The following is a 15,682-nucleotide window of genomic DNA, read 5'->3' as shown; positions in this document are numbered from 1 at the left end:
TGTGGGTCAAAGCTGTTAATGGACTAGCGATCGAAGAAAAGCCTTGGATAAACCTTCGGTAATATCCGGCTAATCCTAAAAAGCTTCGAATCTCCGTGGGACTTTTCGGTTGTTCCCACATCATCACAGCTTCGATCTTCGCCGGATCAACCATTATCCCTTCTTGGTTGACCACGTGACCCAAGAATTGGACTTCATGAATCCAAAAATCACATTTGGAGCACTTCGCATACAACTTCTCCTTCTTCAAGACTTCCAACACTTCTCGCAAGTGTCTGCCATGCTCCTCTTGGCTCTTTGAGTAAATCAGAATGTCATCTATGAACACTATCACAGATTTATCGAGGAATGGTTTACAAACTCTGTTCATTAAATCCATGAATGCTGTTGGAGCATTGGTCAGTCCAAATGACATAACCAAGAACTCATAGTGTCCATATCGTGTTCTGAATTCTCTATATCCTGCTCTTTCACCTTTAGCTGATGATATCCTGACCTTAGGTCGATCTTTGAAAAATAACTTGAACCTTGTAGTTAATCGAATAGGTTATCAATCCTCGGCAACGGATATCTATTCTTTATTGTTGCCTTATTCAGCTCTCTATAATCGATGCACATTCTCATACTTCCATCTTTCTTTTTCACGAATAACACCGGAGCTCCCCAGGGTGATGAACTAGGTCTAATGAAACCCTTGTCCAATAACTCCTGAAGTTGCATCATCAGCTCCTTCATCTCCGTCAGTGCTAGTCGATAAGGTGTTTTTGCAATCGGCATTGTTCCGGGCAACAAGTCATACGACAGGAATATTCTGCATCACCTTCTTTTCCTTCTTAGCATCGATCACGAATGCTAAATATGATGTACACCCCTTGGTCAAACACTTTCTGGCTTTCATTAGGGAAATGATTCCAGAATTTACTTTGCGTTTGTCTCCATACACCATAAACGATTCCTTCCCAGGCGGATTCACTCTCACTATTTTCTTCTTACATAAAATTTCGGCATCATTGGCGCTAAGCCAATCCATTCCCAAAACGATGTCGAAACCGTTAAGTTCTATAGGCAATAATTCCTCGTGGAACTTATTCTCATTCAAGTCAATTAAGATGTTTTTCATACGATGGCTAACAGGTACAAACTTGCCACTAGCAACGTCGACTAATAAGGCATTATCTAGTCTATCAACAGGCAAAGCTAGTTTTCTACCAAATTCATGCGATATAAAGGAGTAGTTGGCACCAGAATCAAATAAAATTTGGGCAGACAATTTGTTAACGAGAAAGGTACCTGAAGCGACATCAGCTTCATCTTTAGCAGCTTCCAGTGTCATCTGGAATGCTCTCGCCTTTGGCTTTGGCGGAATGTTGGGTCTTGTTGCTTCCTTCTTTTTCGGACAATCCCTTGAGATGTGCCCCTCCTCACCGCAACCATAACAAACATTCTTGGTGAGGGTGCAGTCGTTGGCATAATGCCCTGGCTTTCCACATTTGAAGCATGTGGTTTCCCCGCCACACTTCTCATGATGCTTCTTCTTGCATTTGTCGCACCATTTCGCCTCTACCTTTCCTCCACTTCCTCTCGAACCAGATTTCGAGAATTTACTTTTCTTGCTGGACCCTGAAGATCCATTGATTTTCCTCTTTTCACCCACCTCTGACCTTTCCAGACCTTTTTCCATGATCTCGGTCTCAACATTTCTAGCAGCCCAAATGGCGGCTTTCAATGTGGCTGCTTGCTTAACCATTGGACCATAGTCCGCTGGTAGTCCAAGGGCAGACTTGTTGACCTTAGAGAGTTCTGTAGGTACCAAATATGGGATAAACTTCATCTTTTCTGTGAAACTTGTAGCGTATTCAGTAACACTCAATTTCTCCTTCTTCAAATTTTGAAACTCATTATTGATTTCCAGAAGGTCCTGCTCGGAGCAGTATTGCAGTTTTAGTTGTTCCACAAAGTCTTCCCAAGACATTTTGCTTGCTTCTCCCTTAGGCATAGAGTCGGCTAATAGCTTCCACCAACTCAACACCCCATATTTTAGCAGAGGGATCGTAAGAGCGGTCTTCTGCCTGTTGCTGCATTCGCAACTTTTAAACATTGTCTCCATTTCGGAGATCCAGTCCATAACTTGCATCGGCATTGGGCTTCCGGATAGACATGGTGGTTTGGACGCCATGAAATCCTTGTACTTACACCCACGACCATCATTTCCTCCATACTGGTTGTTGCGTCTAACCACTGGTGGGTTGTCTTGACCAATGATCCCACTAAAGTTTTCTCCTTCAGACTGCCCTCCATTCTCTTCGGGCTCTTCTACTTGAATTAACGGTTCTTCACGATTCTGCCTAAGCAGGCGTCTTGTTTCTTCCATCTGACGATCCAACATCGTTTGAATCATCATTTGTACACCAGCCATTGTTATCGGCTCAGGTGCAACAGCTACAACAGGTACTTGTTGAATTACAGACGGTTAATTCCTATTTTCATCAGCATTTCCAACTCCACTTATGGTTCTCACCATTTTTGATCTATACACCAAATAAGGTGAAATTAGATCCTCTTTCACGATAAGATTTCAATTTATCCTTAGTACTCCAAACGATTACATGCTAGTTCTAATATCGTATACATACGCTTAGAATCCTAAACACATAAACCTTCAGATTCGTTTGGCAACAAACCATAGATCCGAACAAATAATATCATATATGGCAACATATAACATTTAGCACATAAAAGCATTTTAGGCAACTTTTCTAAAATAAACTAGTGCTCGTGTCTAAAATTTATCAGACACACATCTCACAATCTCCACTTAGCATCCTAAGTTTAAGTCTAGAAATCCTACAAATTCCTAGTTCGCTTAAACTAATACTCTGATACCAACTGTGACATCCCCAAAATCTCGGCCAGAAAATACCGTTTTCATTTATGCTTTTTAAACATTTTCAGAGTAAATTCTTTTGATTTTTAAAAGAGATGCGGAATTTGTTCCCAAAAACAAAACATGATAAAATAGATATTCATCAAAACATTTCATAAAGAAATATGATTTCATTCTATAATCAAAAGTCGGGATGTCATGTTCCGATACAGATCATAAAGCATAAACGATAACATTACAAGTCATTCAACAATATATACATATACAGACTTGTAAACAAAACAACTTGATGATTCGTCCATCTTAAGCTCTTACGCCACTTCCTGTAATACAAATAAACTGAGTGGGTCAGGCTTGGGAGCCTGGTGAGCATATAGGGTTTTCAACCCACAATAAATATTTAATTTAACAATCAACAATAAACCCGATTACCCATTCCCGTTATCCTCACTTTACGTCCCTAAAACAACATCTATTAAGGGACCTAATCTAGGATTTTTCATCGGGACGGACATCACTGCAAAGGAGCTTCCTTAGCAATAAATATCCTAAAGGCAACCATGAGGGGGATAGAGTACACCGGTGAACACGTCGTTAACAACACCTACAAGTTATGAGCCTGCTAGTGCTCCACAGGACTGTCTAAAATAGTTTGTGGTCGTCATCCATACTCTGCTTAATGACTAGAATAACACCAACAACACCGAGGCCTCTCATCTGTTTATTACACACCAACTATCTACCCATGTTCTACCCAACATATTAGTAGATAAAAATATACATTTTTATACATAGTTTAAAAACCCGTATAGCATGCTTTAATCAATACATATTCCACATAACAGATAAGGCACATACATAACACGTATTTCATAGAGAATAAATCAGATCTATGAGATAGAAGAGAGTGAATATACATTCACACATATAACAACAAAATATATACACATAGCACGTATTTTATATAAAATACTTCATAATATTGCGTTGGAAGAAAATGACTACACACTCACTTGATCAGAAGATGATCGGGCAGCACTACGGCTTGCAGAAGTAGTGTTTCTCCGTAGATCTGGAAGATCTTTACAAAAACCGGGCTCCTCGCGGGCAGGGCTTCGGCTCGGGAATAACGCTCTTCGGGATCTTTGGGGCTTTGGATCTTGCTTCGAGGCTCGGGAATAATAATAGGGCTTCGGGGTATAAACGACACGCAGATCGAGGCAAAAGATTAGAGAGAAAAGGAGAAATTTGAAAAGTAAATCGGCTGCTTTCGTATCCCCTTTTATAGGAGGCTGGACCCTCGCACGTACGCTAGGCGTACGCCTCGGATCGTCAGCGCTTACGTCATCGGAGGTACTCGAGTGCTGGGCTTCGTCACGCTTCGTTGTACGCTGGGCGTACTTCGGATGAGTCCGGAGACTCCTCTTCGGATAATACCAACATTTAGAATTATATTTAAATTTTAAATATTTAATAAACTTCAAAAATTCATATCTTCATCATACGAACTCCGTTTTCGACGTTCTGTATATCCACGCGTAGGTGAGACCATACTCTACAACTTTCGTTTAGACTCCGTCGGCTTTTCGCTTTATTTTTATTATTTATTTTTAGGAGGCCGGGACAGACAAACTTCGTTATAAATTCATAACTTCTTCGTCCGACGTCCGTTCTCGCCTAACTTTTCATCGTTTCACTACTAACAACGAGATCTTCGATTCTCGTTTAGATTGTTTCGGCTAAAAACCGCTCGATTTCAAATCGAGTATTCGGGCTGCATACTGCCAAGTCGAAATTTCAGAAAATCATAACTTCCTCATACGAAGTCAGATTTGGGCGTTCTATATATATTCAGAAACCTCGTTTCAACTACTACAACATTATCCAATGGTATCAAGTTTATTTTACACTTAAATTTTGACGCTTATTTTATTCTTAATTCAATTAAATTATAATAATTAAGAAAACACACATAAATCACATAATTCACAAATAATACATTTTTATTATTTCAAATTGGGTTACAAAGGTTAACCTAGACTATTACATTGTTAAAAATGGCAAGCCCAGAAACACGGACGTTGACACTCATTTAGGTGGGGCCCATTATGTGTTTGCTTATGTATGGTATGTGGTAATTTGGGGAACTCACTAAGCTTTGTGCTTACGATTTTCAGTTTATGTTTTCAGGTACTTCTGGGTCAAAAGGGAAGATCCTGGGATGATTGTAGAACACACACCACTCAATTCCACATTTTGTGTTTTACTCTGATGATTGATGATGTATTGATACAATTTTTTTTTTACCTTGGTTTATGAAAATGATATGGTTACTATTTAATTAATCTAGAACTGAAAAAATTTTGGGTCTTATTTTTGGGACGTTACAAGTTAGTATCAGAGCCTTGGAATATATTATAAGTTCTAATATATTAATATGAAATCATATTATTTAATTAGTATTGATTAAGAATTAATTTTGTGATAAAAAAGAGACTAATTAAATGGGGATTGATTTGTAAATCATTCATTCTTATATAGTGGGCTTATGGTTCATGATTCACTAGATTGGGCTAGGACCCATTAGGTGCTCCATGGAGGTTATAACCCATGGATCATGGGGGAAATGAAAAGCCATTAGGGTTTACATGGTGTAACCTTACATGTGACACAGTATATAAATAGCTCCGTAGCTAGCAAAATCGGCGACCAATGCAAGACAGGGAGGGATAGCCGATTTTGTGATCACAGTGTTCTTCTCTTAAGTTATTCCAAGAGTTGTGGTGTTGTGTGAAACATTTGAGGCATCACACTTGAGGTGTTAGGCTCACAAAGTCTTAAGGAATCCAAGCAACTACAAAGGTATGTCATTCTACTAGTTTTATATTACATGTACCCCATACCATGCTAGTTAGGATGTAAACCTTGGAAAATTCTTATTTTCATGAATATTAGAGAAAACATAGATCCAAGGTTTCTAGGGTTGCATGTACACCATAGGAGTGTTAGAATGCTCAAAACCATCAGAAACATATATCATTGTTTTACAAGGAAAGGGTGCAAAGGAAATTCATAAATTTATAGTTCATATTAAAGAAAATATTGGATTTTCTAGAAGTATACAAATCATTTTATACGAAAACTTCACAAATCCTTCTCACACAAAAATGCATATAAACTCACCAACTTAATTGTTGACACTTTTCAAAACCACGTGTATTCTCAGGGAATCAGTAGACATGTATTCACCACACCTTGAGGCTCGACGTCGCTGCATTATGTTTTCTGCTTTTGTTATTCATAATTAACTATTGAGCAAAACAAAGTTGTAAATGATGTAAACTTGTAATTGATGGGTTTTAGGAGAAACAAATAAACTAGAAAAACAACTCCTAAGTTCACATGCAACCTACTTTGGATCTATGTTTTAACTATTGAACATATAACTTTGAATTGCAAAACAAGAACCCTAGAGGAGAGAGGCTATTTTCGAAAATAACAAACTAGGGTTTAGGAGTTACATATCTTTAAATTGTTATAGAAAACAATTGACAATCCTCTTGATCTTGATCTTGATCTTCTTGGAAGCTTAGCACCACAAATGTAATGCCTCTAATGGAATCACACCCAATAACTAGCAAGAAGGAAACTAGAAGGAGAGAGGGTAGAGGGAGTATGTAATTTATGGCCTAGGGTTTCTTCAAAAAAATGAGTGCCCAAAATGTGAGCCAGGAGGCTCCTTATATAGCTGAGGGATCTAGGGTTTAGGGAAAAACCCTAATGCTCCTTGCTTAGGGCCTAAGCAAACCCAATGGCCTTATCCAAGCCCCCATGGATGAAATCATTAGGGTTTCCCCTATATATTTCGTCCACCCTCTTCCAAGGGGGTTCTGGAGCCTTACACTCAACTATTAGATAATTGCAAACTAGTCCCTGCACTTTAAAATTAATACAGTTAACCCTAAAATTAGTTCTAATTAATTTCTAGCTAACTATGAATTAAACATTATGATTTCTAATCAATATATTAATCTTTTAACATATTAATAAATCATTTATATTAATTTATTAATCTTATAATAAATCAATATCTCCTTTCATAATTTCCTTGTCCGGTTGCTAGGTTTGAGGGTAACCCAAAAGGACTGTGTTGCTATCAATTCAAGTACATACCAATTATAGTTATTGGCTTAGACACCTAATCTAACAGTATTATCAATGTGTGAATGTTTGGGTTGCTATGTTTCATTACTATTCAATTGTTATGATACTGTACATGAAGTCACTCCATCAGCACCCAGACGTTTCCGTCGTTCTGGTTTGGGGGTGTGACAGCCAAATCTTCATCAAGTGCTTATTATCTTCAGAAAAGGCCTATAACCTCATTACCTCATATCTAGTTCCTAAATATATTTATAATGGATAAAATCTCCAACTTTACCCTTTAGGATGGTCCAAACAACCAAATCTAGTCTTTAAGCCTCAAAAAGGTCAAGAATGCATCTTTCTCAACTTAATCCATTACGTCCAAGTCTCTAACCTTTAGATCTTAATCAACATGATGTTTAGATGGATAAAGTTTCCAACTTTATCCATAATAATGTCTTAAACTGTGACAACCAGGAACTTCTATCTTGTACATCTTGTCAATTCAATCAATGTTAAGTTTGTTATGTTAACTTCTTGTACTGTTTAAGGGTTCATTGAAGCGTTCTAAGCAAGAGAATAACCAAGGCTGAGGTTAGGAATGAGTCAGCAAGTCGTATAGTAACAAAACCAGGCCATACACACTCTTGGGAGGAGTGTACGAGCGTACACATGTGTGTGTGACCGCACATCCATCTCTTGGCAACACACTCACCCTTATATAAAGGGTAGACCCCTTTTCCTTCATTCCTTTCACTCCTTGACCGCACACTACACCATTCTGTCAAGCTTCTTCAACCGTGAACCCTCTAAAGCATAAAAAACGTGAGTGATTCATACTCTAACTTGTTAACCATAGAAGGCCACTCTATCTAAGCTTTAAGTCAGCAAAATTCGTCATGTTCCTCATGTTTAGAAGAGAGTGCGGCCGCACACCCCATAAGGTGGCCACACACTCCTAAAAGACCCTCCAAAGTGAGAGTTTGACTGCTATCTTTAAGTTGGACATGACCCTAGCTTTGTTGCACCTTAAAGTTGGCACTTTAGACACAAACATGAGGTGTGTACGGCCGCACACACACATGTACGGCAGCACACTCCTTTGTGCGACCACACACACACCTTAGGGCCGTAAACCCACATCTAAGACACTTAACTTGCACTACAACTAAGTATGGACCTAGAACACTTCATGGATGCAAGTATGGACCTTGAAAACACCTCAAAAACACCTTCCATCATGAGTCTACGGACGCATACCCCATGGGCCTCACACCCATGACCGCACACACATTTAAGGTGGCCATATACTCCCCTTACTCAATTCTATGAGGTTCTAACACTTAGTGAAAGTGGTTCCAAGTCCCTAGAGTGATTTTCTATCGTATCTAGTAGTGAAATACCTTCATTTGACTCCTATATGTTTCATTACACGTTATTAGGATCAAATTGAGTTCGAGGTTTCACTTGACATTCAACATCTCGTACCGATCTTTCATACAAATCACTCGCTCAAGGTGAGTTCATGCCCCTACGCTTTTACTGGTTTTTAAAACATTTTTAGGGGGAATACAAGCTAAACATAAATGCTTTTGTGAACTAATACAAAGAGCTTTTAACAAGTATAAAACTCATGCAATTCTCATATTTTACCCCTTTTGTACTATGTCGAGCATAAGGGACGTTTTACAACATATAACCAAAATTGCATAGTTTCTCGGGTTCGATTTTCACATCAAATACGCTACACATGCAAAATATAATAGGTATAGTTGGGAATTTTCGAAACGTAACAAGTACAAAGACTTTCACTACTATACATATAAACTATGACACATTGGGTTTATGATATACAACACTACATTGAACATGGCATTGCATAGCTATTTAAGCATAATTGTCACTACATACTGTATACATAGGGATTTCACTACGGTATAACGCTACAGCATTATATGTAAACTAGATTATACAGAATTGTGAGGCTCTACTTCAATACTGTACCCTTAGGTGTATAGGGATAAATCCTTTTAGTATAACCAGAGTCTCCTAGAGGGAGAGCGTGAGATTTGTGAATAGATCTATTCGGGACTGACAATCTCACACCTGAACTGCTAGCTACAATTAGGCAGGCATGTCTTAGGTGAAAAATTTTCATTTAGCTTAACGCCTGAAGAACGTTGTAAAGGTCTCTCGGTCATATCAAGCATGGTTATATGACTCGCAAATAAGTATAAACTAACTTTGGTTTACGGACTCTACTCTTCATTGTTTTATTTTGAGTAATAAAACTACCTCTAGGATGGATAACCTGTTTTTAGGGAAAATATGGGATTTTTCCCAAGACAACACCGGCATTTCTAAAACTGATGGTTTATTTTCTACTAATAGATACTCTTTCAACACTACTTTTCATAAGAAAATATGGGATTTTCTTGAGGAACACTTTTCAAAAGAATCAAAGAAACATTTTCCACCATAACTAAATGCGTATGAACTCACCAGCTTTATGCTAACATTCTTTCAAACTGCTTGTATTCTCAGGAAATCAGTAGACAGGTACTTCTTGGATTTAAAGGAGTCGGAGCAATAAGAGTCTTATGTTTATATTTTACATACTTTTGATGTATTACAAACAAGTTTCAAACTGATGTAAACATTTTTCATATATGTATCCATTGTGTTGGTTGTGTTGCTATGATTGCTATATTACACTGGTTGTGATGCTAAACATGACGTCCTCCACCCCGGAACAATTCCGCCATTCCAGTTTCGGGGTGTGACATAAACTTTCAAGATCTAAACTTTAATACACCAAAATGACCTACCAGACCAAGATAACTTGCATGGCTAAAAGGGAAGGAAAAAGATCATAACTTTCATAGTCCATGAGGTCTAAGAAGCATTCCTAAATGCTCAAAAGATTTTGGAGTTCACCCAACTCCAAGATCACCTATAAAATGGACCAAAAGTGCTAAAAATACAAATGAAGAGATCTAAAGAACTAAAGAGCAAGATATGAACTTTATACTCACAATAATCCAGAAGTGGAGTGACTTTGATGGATCCAAACTTGAAACAACATTCCTTGCAACCAAAAGAACCTTCTTGATCTTCAACCTTCATCAAAATATCACCAAGAGACCCAAAAGAGGAGAGATCAAATTGGAGGAGCTCAAATCTTGAAGAGAGAGGCTTAGGTTGCTCCCAATGAGTTGTAAATATGATGGAAGCTAAGAAAATACCCTAAAACACCAACCCTAAAATCCATGGGCTTGGGTTGCACAACATTCACCTCGTGACAGCTTGTTTGTCACCTCATGACAACTCTCACGTCGTGACAACGGGTTTTCACCTTATTTACAGCCTGATATCCTGGTATTTAAAACATCCTAAAACTAAGTGTTACACCAGACCTACCTTCTTGCTTATTCTTGGGCCTAAACAACTACAGAGTGCACCTAGGAAGTATTAACTATGTTACCCACGCTTCAACGGACCCGAGATGAGAAACCACCTTGAAAATGGATGCTTTCAAAGTCTAAGAGAATGTCATACGATAGTTATGAGGGATGCTTTTAACTGTGGTGATAGGTAGTTTAAAAACACGATTAAGGAGCAACTTTTGAATACCAACAATATGTCCACTCATATGACACATTCATGGATAGCCATTGCGCCATAGAACGAAATTAAAAAAATCACCTGAAACCGGTTTTGTATGAAAGAATTATGAAAGTTCAAAGTTTGGAGTTTTTTACATTCTTCATTAAGGAGCCTACTTTGGACCTAAAATATTATGTCTTCCCATCATCAAAATATGAGGTGCACTGTGTTCATGAATAGCCCTTACTAAATAGAAAATATAATGAATTTTTTACCCCAAACAGACTTTATACAAAAGAATTATAAATGTTCAAATCTAAGGAAAAAAAACAATATTTTCATCGACCACAAATGTGAAATCTAAGTGGATTTTCGCAGTCAATAGAGACTTTTTAAGTAGTCAAGGCCCCAACATCATTTTGGCAAAAAAAAAAAACATTTTCATAAATGAGCAAGATTTTTGTAGATGGTCATTTGTGAAAATCATGATTATTCGGGTCAATTCCTGTTTTTGTAGCTATTTTTTGATAAATACTTCTAAAAATGGTTTTTATGGTCGTTTTCTTTTAATATATTTTATTGTTTACTAAATTACAGTTGATTAAAAATCAAATATTTTTTTAGAAGAACTTAGAAAAAAATGTATTTTAATTAACATAGGCAAAGTTAAGAATGTTAAGAAAAATAAAACAAAATGTTAAGTATTTTCAATCAAATCCAACTTATTTTAACTACACATAGCAAATGAAAGGATGTAAAAATACAATCACAATGTATTTAAATCTATTACTAAATCTAGACATACAAATAAAAAGATGTAAAATTAAAATTGTGTAGAGTTAGCTTAGAATACAACTACAGAAACCATTTCAACCTAGTTGCATATTTGGGCAATTTAGTTATTCATGTCACCAAACTACCTTAATGGTCATCATTAAATGAGTATGATTAAGAAAACCATGTAACCATAGGAACGAGAAATGTAATTTTGTCAAAAGTAATAAAAAAATAAAAATTAAATGTCAATTTAGTCATTTTATGTATGTTAACCGTTAACAACGAAACTGAAAATAATATAATATAATAAAAAAAAATTGTCGGTGTTAAAACAAAAAAAAAAAAAAAAAAAAAAAAAAAAAAAAAAAGATTAAATAGAAAACTACAAAACCATAAAGGTGTTGAAACTGAAAAAAAAAAACCGATTAGATTAGAAAAATCAAAACCTACAAAACCATGGGGTATATGAGAAAAAACGAATAGATTAAAAAAAAACTACAAAGCCATAAAGGTGTTTGAAACTACAAAAAACGATTAGATTAGAAAAAACAAAACCTACAAAACCATAGGGTATATGAACTCCACACATTTACACTTTGTAAACACATATTTCCACCTTGTAAACATGTATTCTTGATCCCATTTAATAATTTTATAAGAGAATAATGTTTGAGGGTAGGAACAATGAATTTCTTTCCTCAATACAAACAACCCAACGTGAATTTCATTTCATTTTTTCTTTTTTAAAACGACAAAGTAATTAGGTGTTAATATTAATACTTCAATTTTTGTTAGCACCTGACTTTCCGTTGGCATGTCATTTCAAATTATATGAAATGAATAATTTAAAAAAATAATAAATTATTATTGGTGTATGAATTATATTTAAGTGTTGTAAAACTAAAATTATTTAAATATTCGCATTACAAAACTCTTTTAAGTTTAAATATTCACTATATTTATATTTCAATTTATTTTAGCATCCATGCAAACGTTAAAAAACGAACATTCTATTTCTTGCACACTACATATTTGGTCCATATTTTTGTTTTAATATTTTATAGATGTGATCTGCAAACTATATTTCTTTTACCTTTTAAAATCAAACAATGCCTAAGTGGTTCATATATGTAATTGTACACTACAAAGGTTGATACAACAAACATCCATCGATTAAATGCTATAACTAGATTTTTACGCATGACAAACATGTTTAAAACTCATCTTATGAGTCTTGGACATTTTCTTAACCTAGTTGTCAAGATTAACTTATTAACCGGAAAAATGAAGGTTAATACGGCTAAATATGTGTTTATAAGATCACCTATCGTTCCATCTTCTAAAGATTTTTGAGGTTAGATGTTGAAATAGGTGGTCACCCATAAGAGTGTTTGAAAATGACTTTCAAATGAAAGGCCCAACAACTGTTGCATACCTTATATAATTACCTAACAAACGATAACGAAACTCAAATTTTTGGATATTTTCGCAGTTGGTGGTCCATGTTGCCTTTTCAAGGAAAGTTGCATCATTTTGATATACCGATTAAATAATTGTGGTCATTTTGTTGATTATTCAATTTTTTTAGTTTAGTCATTGTCGACGTTTCATATTTATCTATGATTCTTAAACTGTTAGAAGGTTTATCTATGGTTCTTATACCGTCAAAAAGTATAAACCTGGTCATATTGGTCAAATCTAAACATTAACATAAAGACCATAAAATATATATAAATAATTGATTTAAAAAAAAAAAAATCAAATCTTTTTCACGACTCTATGTACCCCATACGTCTATACCCATATTATATATAAGGGAAAAAAAACAATAAACAATAAACTCATCTAGTCATCTACCTAAATACGATACAAAACCATTCATGATTCAACCCTCAACAAAAATTTAAAAATATCAACAATCACAATCATCTTCATTCTTCCCTAACCAACATGAACTGTTCTTCGTGTAGACGGCTCTGGTAACGGTAACGGACTCGGTACTGAACTTGGACTTCTGATATCATCTTCTGACTCTCTAATCGCGTCCTGTAACACATCAACTATCTGACTCATCGCGGGTCGATCTTCCGGATTCTTCCGCAAACAACTGTCCGCCAATTTTGCAACTTTCCGAGCCGCACTAAGCGAATATTGATTGTTTAAACGCGGATCCATTATCATCCGGAACCTTTTGCTATCTGCTGGGAACTGTTTGACCCATTCGATAAGTTTTTGTTCGGATTGTGGTAGGAGTCTATCAATCGCCTTTCTACCCGATAAAATCTCGTATAATACAACTCCGAAACTCCATAAGTCGCTATTTGACTTTAGATGACCCGTTTCCACGTATTCTGGGGCAGCGTATCCGTATGTCCCAACAGGCTGGAAATGACAATAAGTTAGGATCAAAGATTTTATTCATCTCTCTCTTCAATGGAGATAAACTCTATCTAACATGGCTGACTCTATTTAATTATTTATGTTGGAGAGAGAAAAATGTAGGAGTCGTGAAATAAATACAAATACAAATTACTCACCGTTGTGGATACGTGAGTCCGGTCTCCTTGTGGTCCTTCTCTCGCAAGCCCAAAATCCGAAAGTTTTGGGTTGAAGTTTTCATCCAACAACACATTTGCGGACTTGAAATCGCGAAATATCACCTAAATTAATTCCCAAAACATTAGTTTGAATTATGAACTATAATTTAAAAATGTCATAAGATGTGTACTTTTAAATATTAGGATACGTTGTGTAAGATATATATATACCTGGATTTCCAAACCCTCGTGAAGATAAGCTAGACCTTGGGCTGCACCAAGGAGGATTTGTAGCCTTTTTTTCCATGGAATTGGTGGATATGCTCTGCTAAAGAGATGAGATTCTAAGCTTTTGTTTGGCATATACTCGTAGACTAATAGTCTTTGTATTCCCCTTTCACCATCTACTGAGCAGTATCCCAAAAGCTTTACAAGGTTAGGGTGTTCAACAACACCAAGAAACTGAACTTCTGCTAACCATTCTTTATGCCCCTACACATCATATAACCAAAAAAATCTATAAATTTTGGGAAGATAAATCATCATTTTCTTGTTTTATGTTTCTAACAATTTGATCTTAATGTAATTTCAAAGTTTAAGCAAGTCTTATAAATCTTGAAGTTGGAAGCAAGTCAATTGTGGAATCTAATTCCTAAACCATCGATTCCCACGTGTATAAACAAGATTAAACAAATCAAATTTGAGAATATATTCTTGAATGAATATAGAGATTATAAAAATTAAAAAACAAAACCAGTAGATCCGGAGAGAATTTTCAATGGAATACCTGCATCCCATTTCTGTTGAGTTTCTTAATTGCAACCACAAGAGGCTCGCCTTGATCATCAGGAGGTTTAATTGACCCTTTATACACACTTCCGAATCCACCTTCTCCGATCTTTAACATCCTATTGAAATTATTAGTAGCATTTCTGAGCTCTGAAAACGAAAACTTTCTCAAATTATGTTCTTTTTCTCTGTACAATTCCGGTATGCTTCTTGGTGAAACGATTGACCCTGTCGACTTTACTAATCTTGTAGCTGGTTTCGTTGATTGGTTTTGCTCCCGGAGCTCTGGTGAAGATTTCCCTCTTCTTTTCGTTCCGGAACTGAAAATATTGAAACACTTCATCATTGGGAAGAAACCAAGAACCCTAAATGGTGAAGTGAGAAAACAGAGATGAAATTGAAGGGAATTGAAGGAGATTGGAAACGAAAAAAAGCCAGGTGAGGAAGATGAAGATCATGGAATTGTTTGGGTTATTTTGTGTGTTGTGAACAAAGAAGTGGTTGATGATAGGAATGGGAGTAAAATGGTTTCACAAGACACCACCAAAAAGAAGACAATTTGACCAAGCAATTAATTGAAACTTGAAAGGAATTCAAAGGAAGTTTCGTATGGATGCCAAACTATCCCACTGCTGAGAGATCCTTATTTCTAACAACAACGTAAGAGGTTTTGCTTTCATAAAAAAACCGCAATTTTATAAACAATTTAATTAATAACTAAATACTTAAAGGGATAATGACTTGAAAGGGTAACGAACTTTCGACTTTTGTCACATTTAGTCACTAAACTTTTTTTCGTTGTCTATTTGCCACTAAACTATTGAAACTGTTCACATTTTACCCTTATGACCGGCTGTTACCGGTCATAAGGGTAAAATGTGAACAGTTTCAATAGTTTAGTGGCAAATAGATAATGAAAAAAAAGTTTAGTGACTAAATGTGA

General features: G+C 36.0%; 1 protein-coding gene across 1 annotated transcript; it reads right to left on the bottom strand.

The window, feature by feature from the left end:
- Nucleotides 1–13,162: 13,162 nt before the first annotated feature.
- Nucleotides 13,163–15,364, bottom strand: LOC111911418 (probable serine/threonine-protein kinase PBL19). The gene is made up of 4 exons (XM_023907198.3): nucleotides 14,738–15,364; nucleotides 14,182–14,442; nucleotides 13,951–14,073; nucleotides 13,163–13,795 (listed from the first exon to the last, which is right to left on the bottom strand). The coding sequence occupies exons 1-4, from the start codon at nucleotides 15,083–15,085 to the stop codon at nucleotides 13,355–13,357; spliced, it is 1,173 nt and encodes a 390-aa protein (XP_023762966.1). The 5' UTR covers nucleotides 15,086–15,364; the 3' UTR covers nucleotides 13,163–13,354.
- Nucleotides 15,365–15,682: the final 318 nt, after the last annotated feature.

Source organism: Lactuca sativa, chromosome 6, assembly GCF_002870075.4.
Source record: "Lactuca sativa cultivar Salinas chromosome 6, Lsat_Salinas_v11, whole genome shotgun sequence".
Lineage (NCBI taxonomy): Eukaryota > Viridiplantae > Streptophyta > Magnoliopsida > Asterales > Asteraceae > Lactuca > Lactuca sativa.
This window is presented reverse-complemented; position numbering and strand designations above follow the sequence as displayed.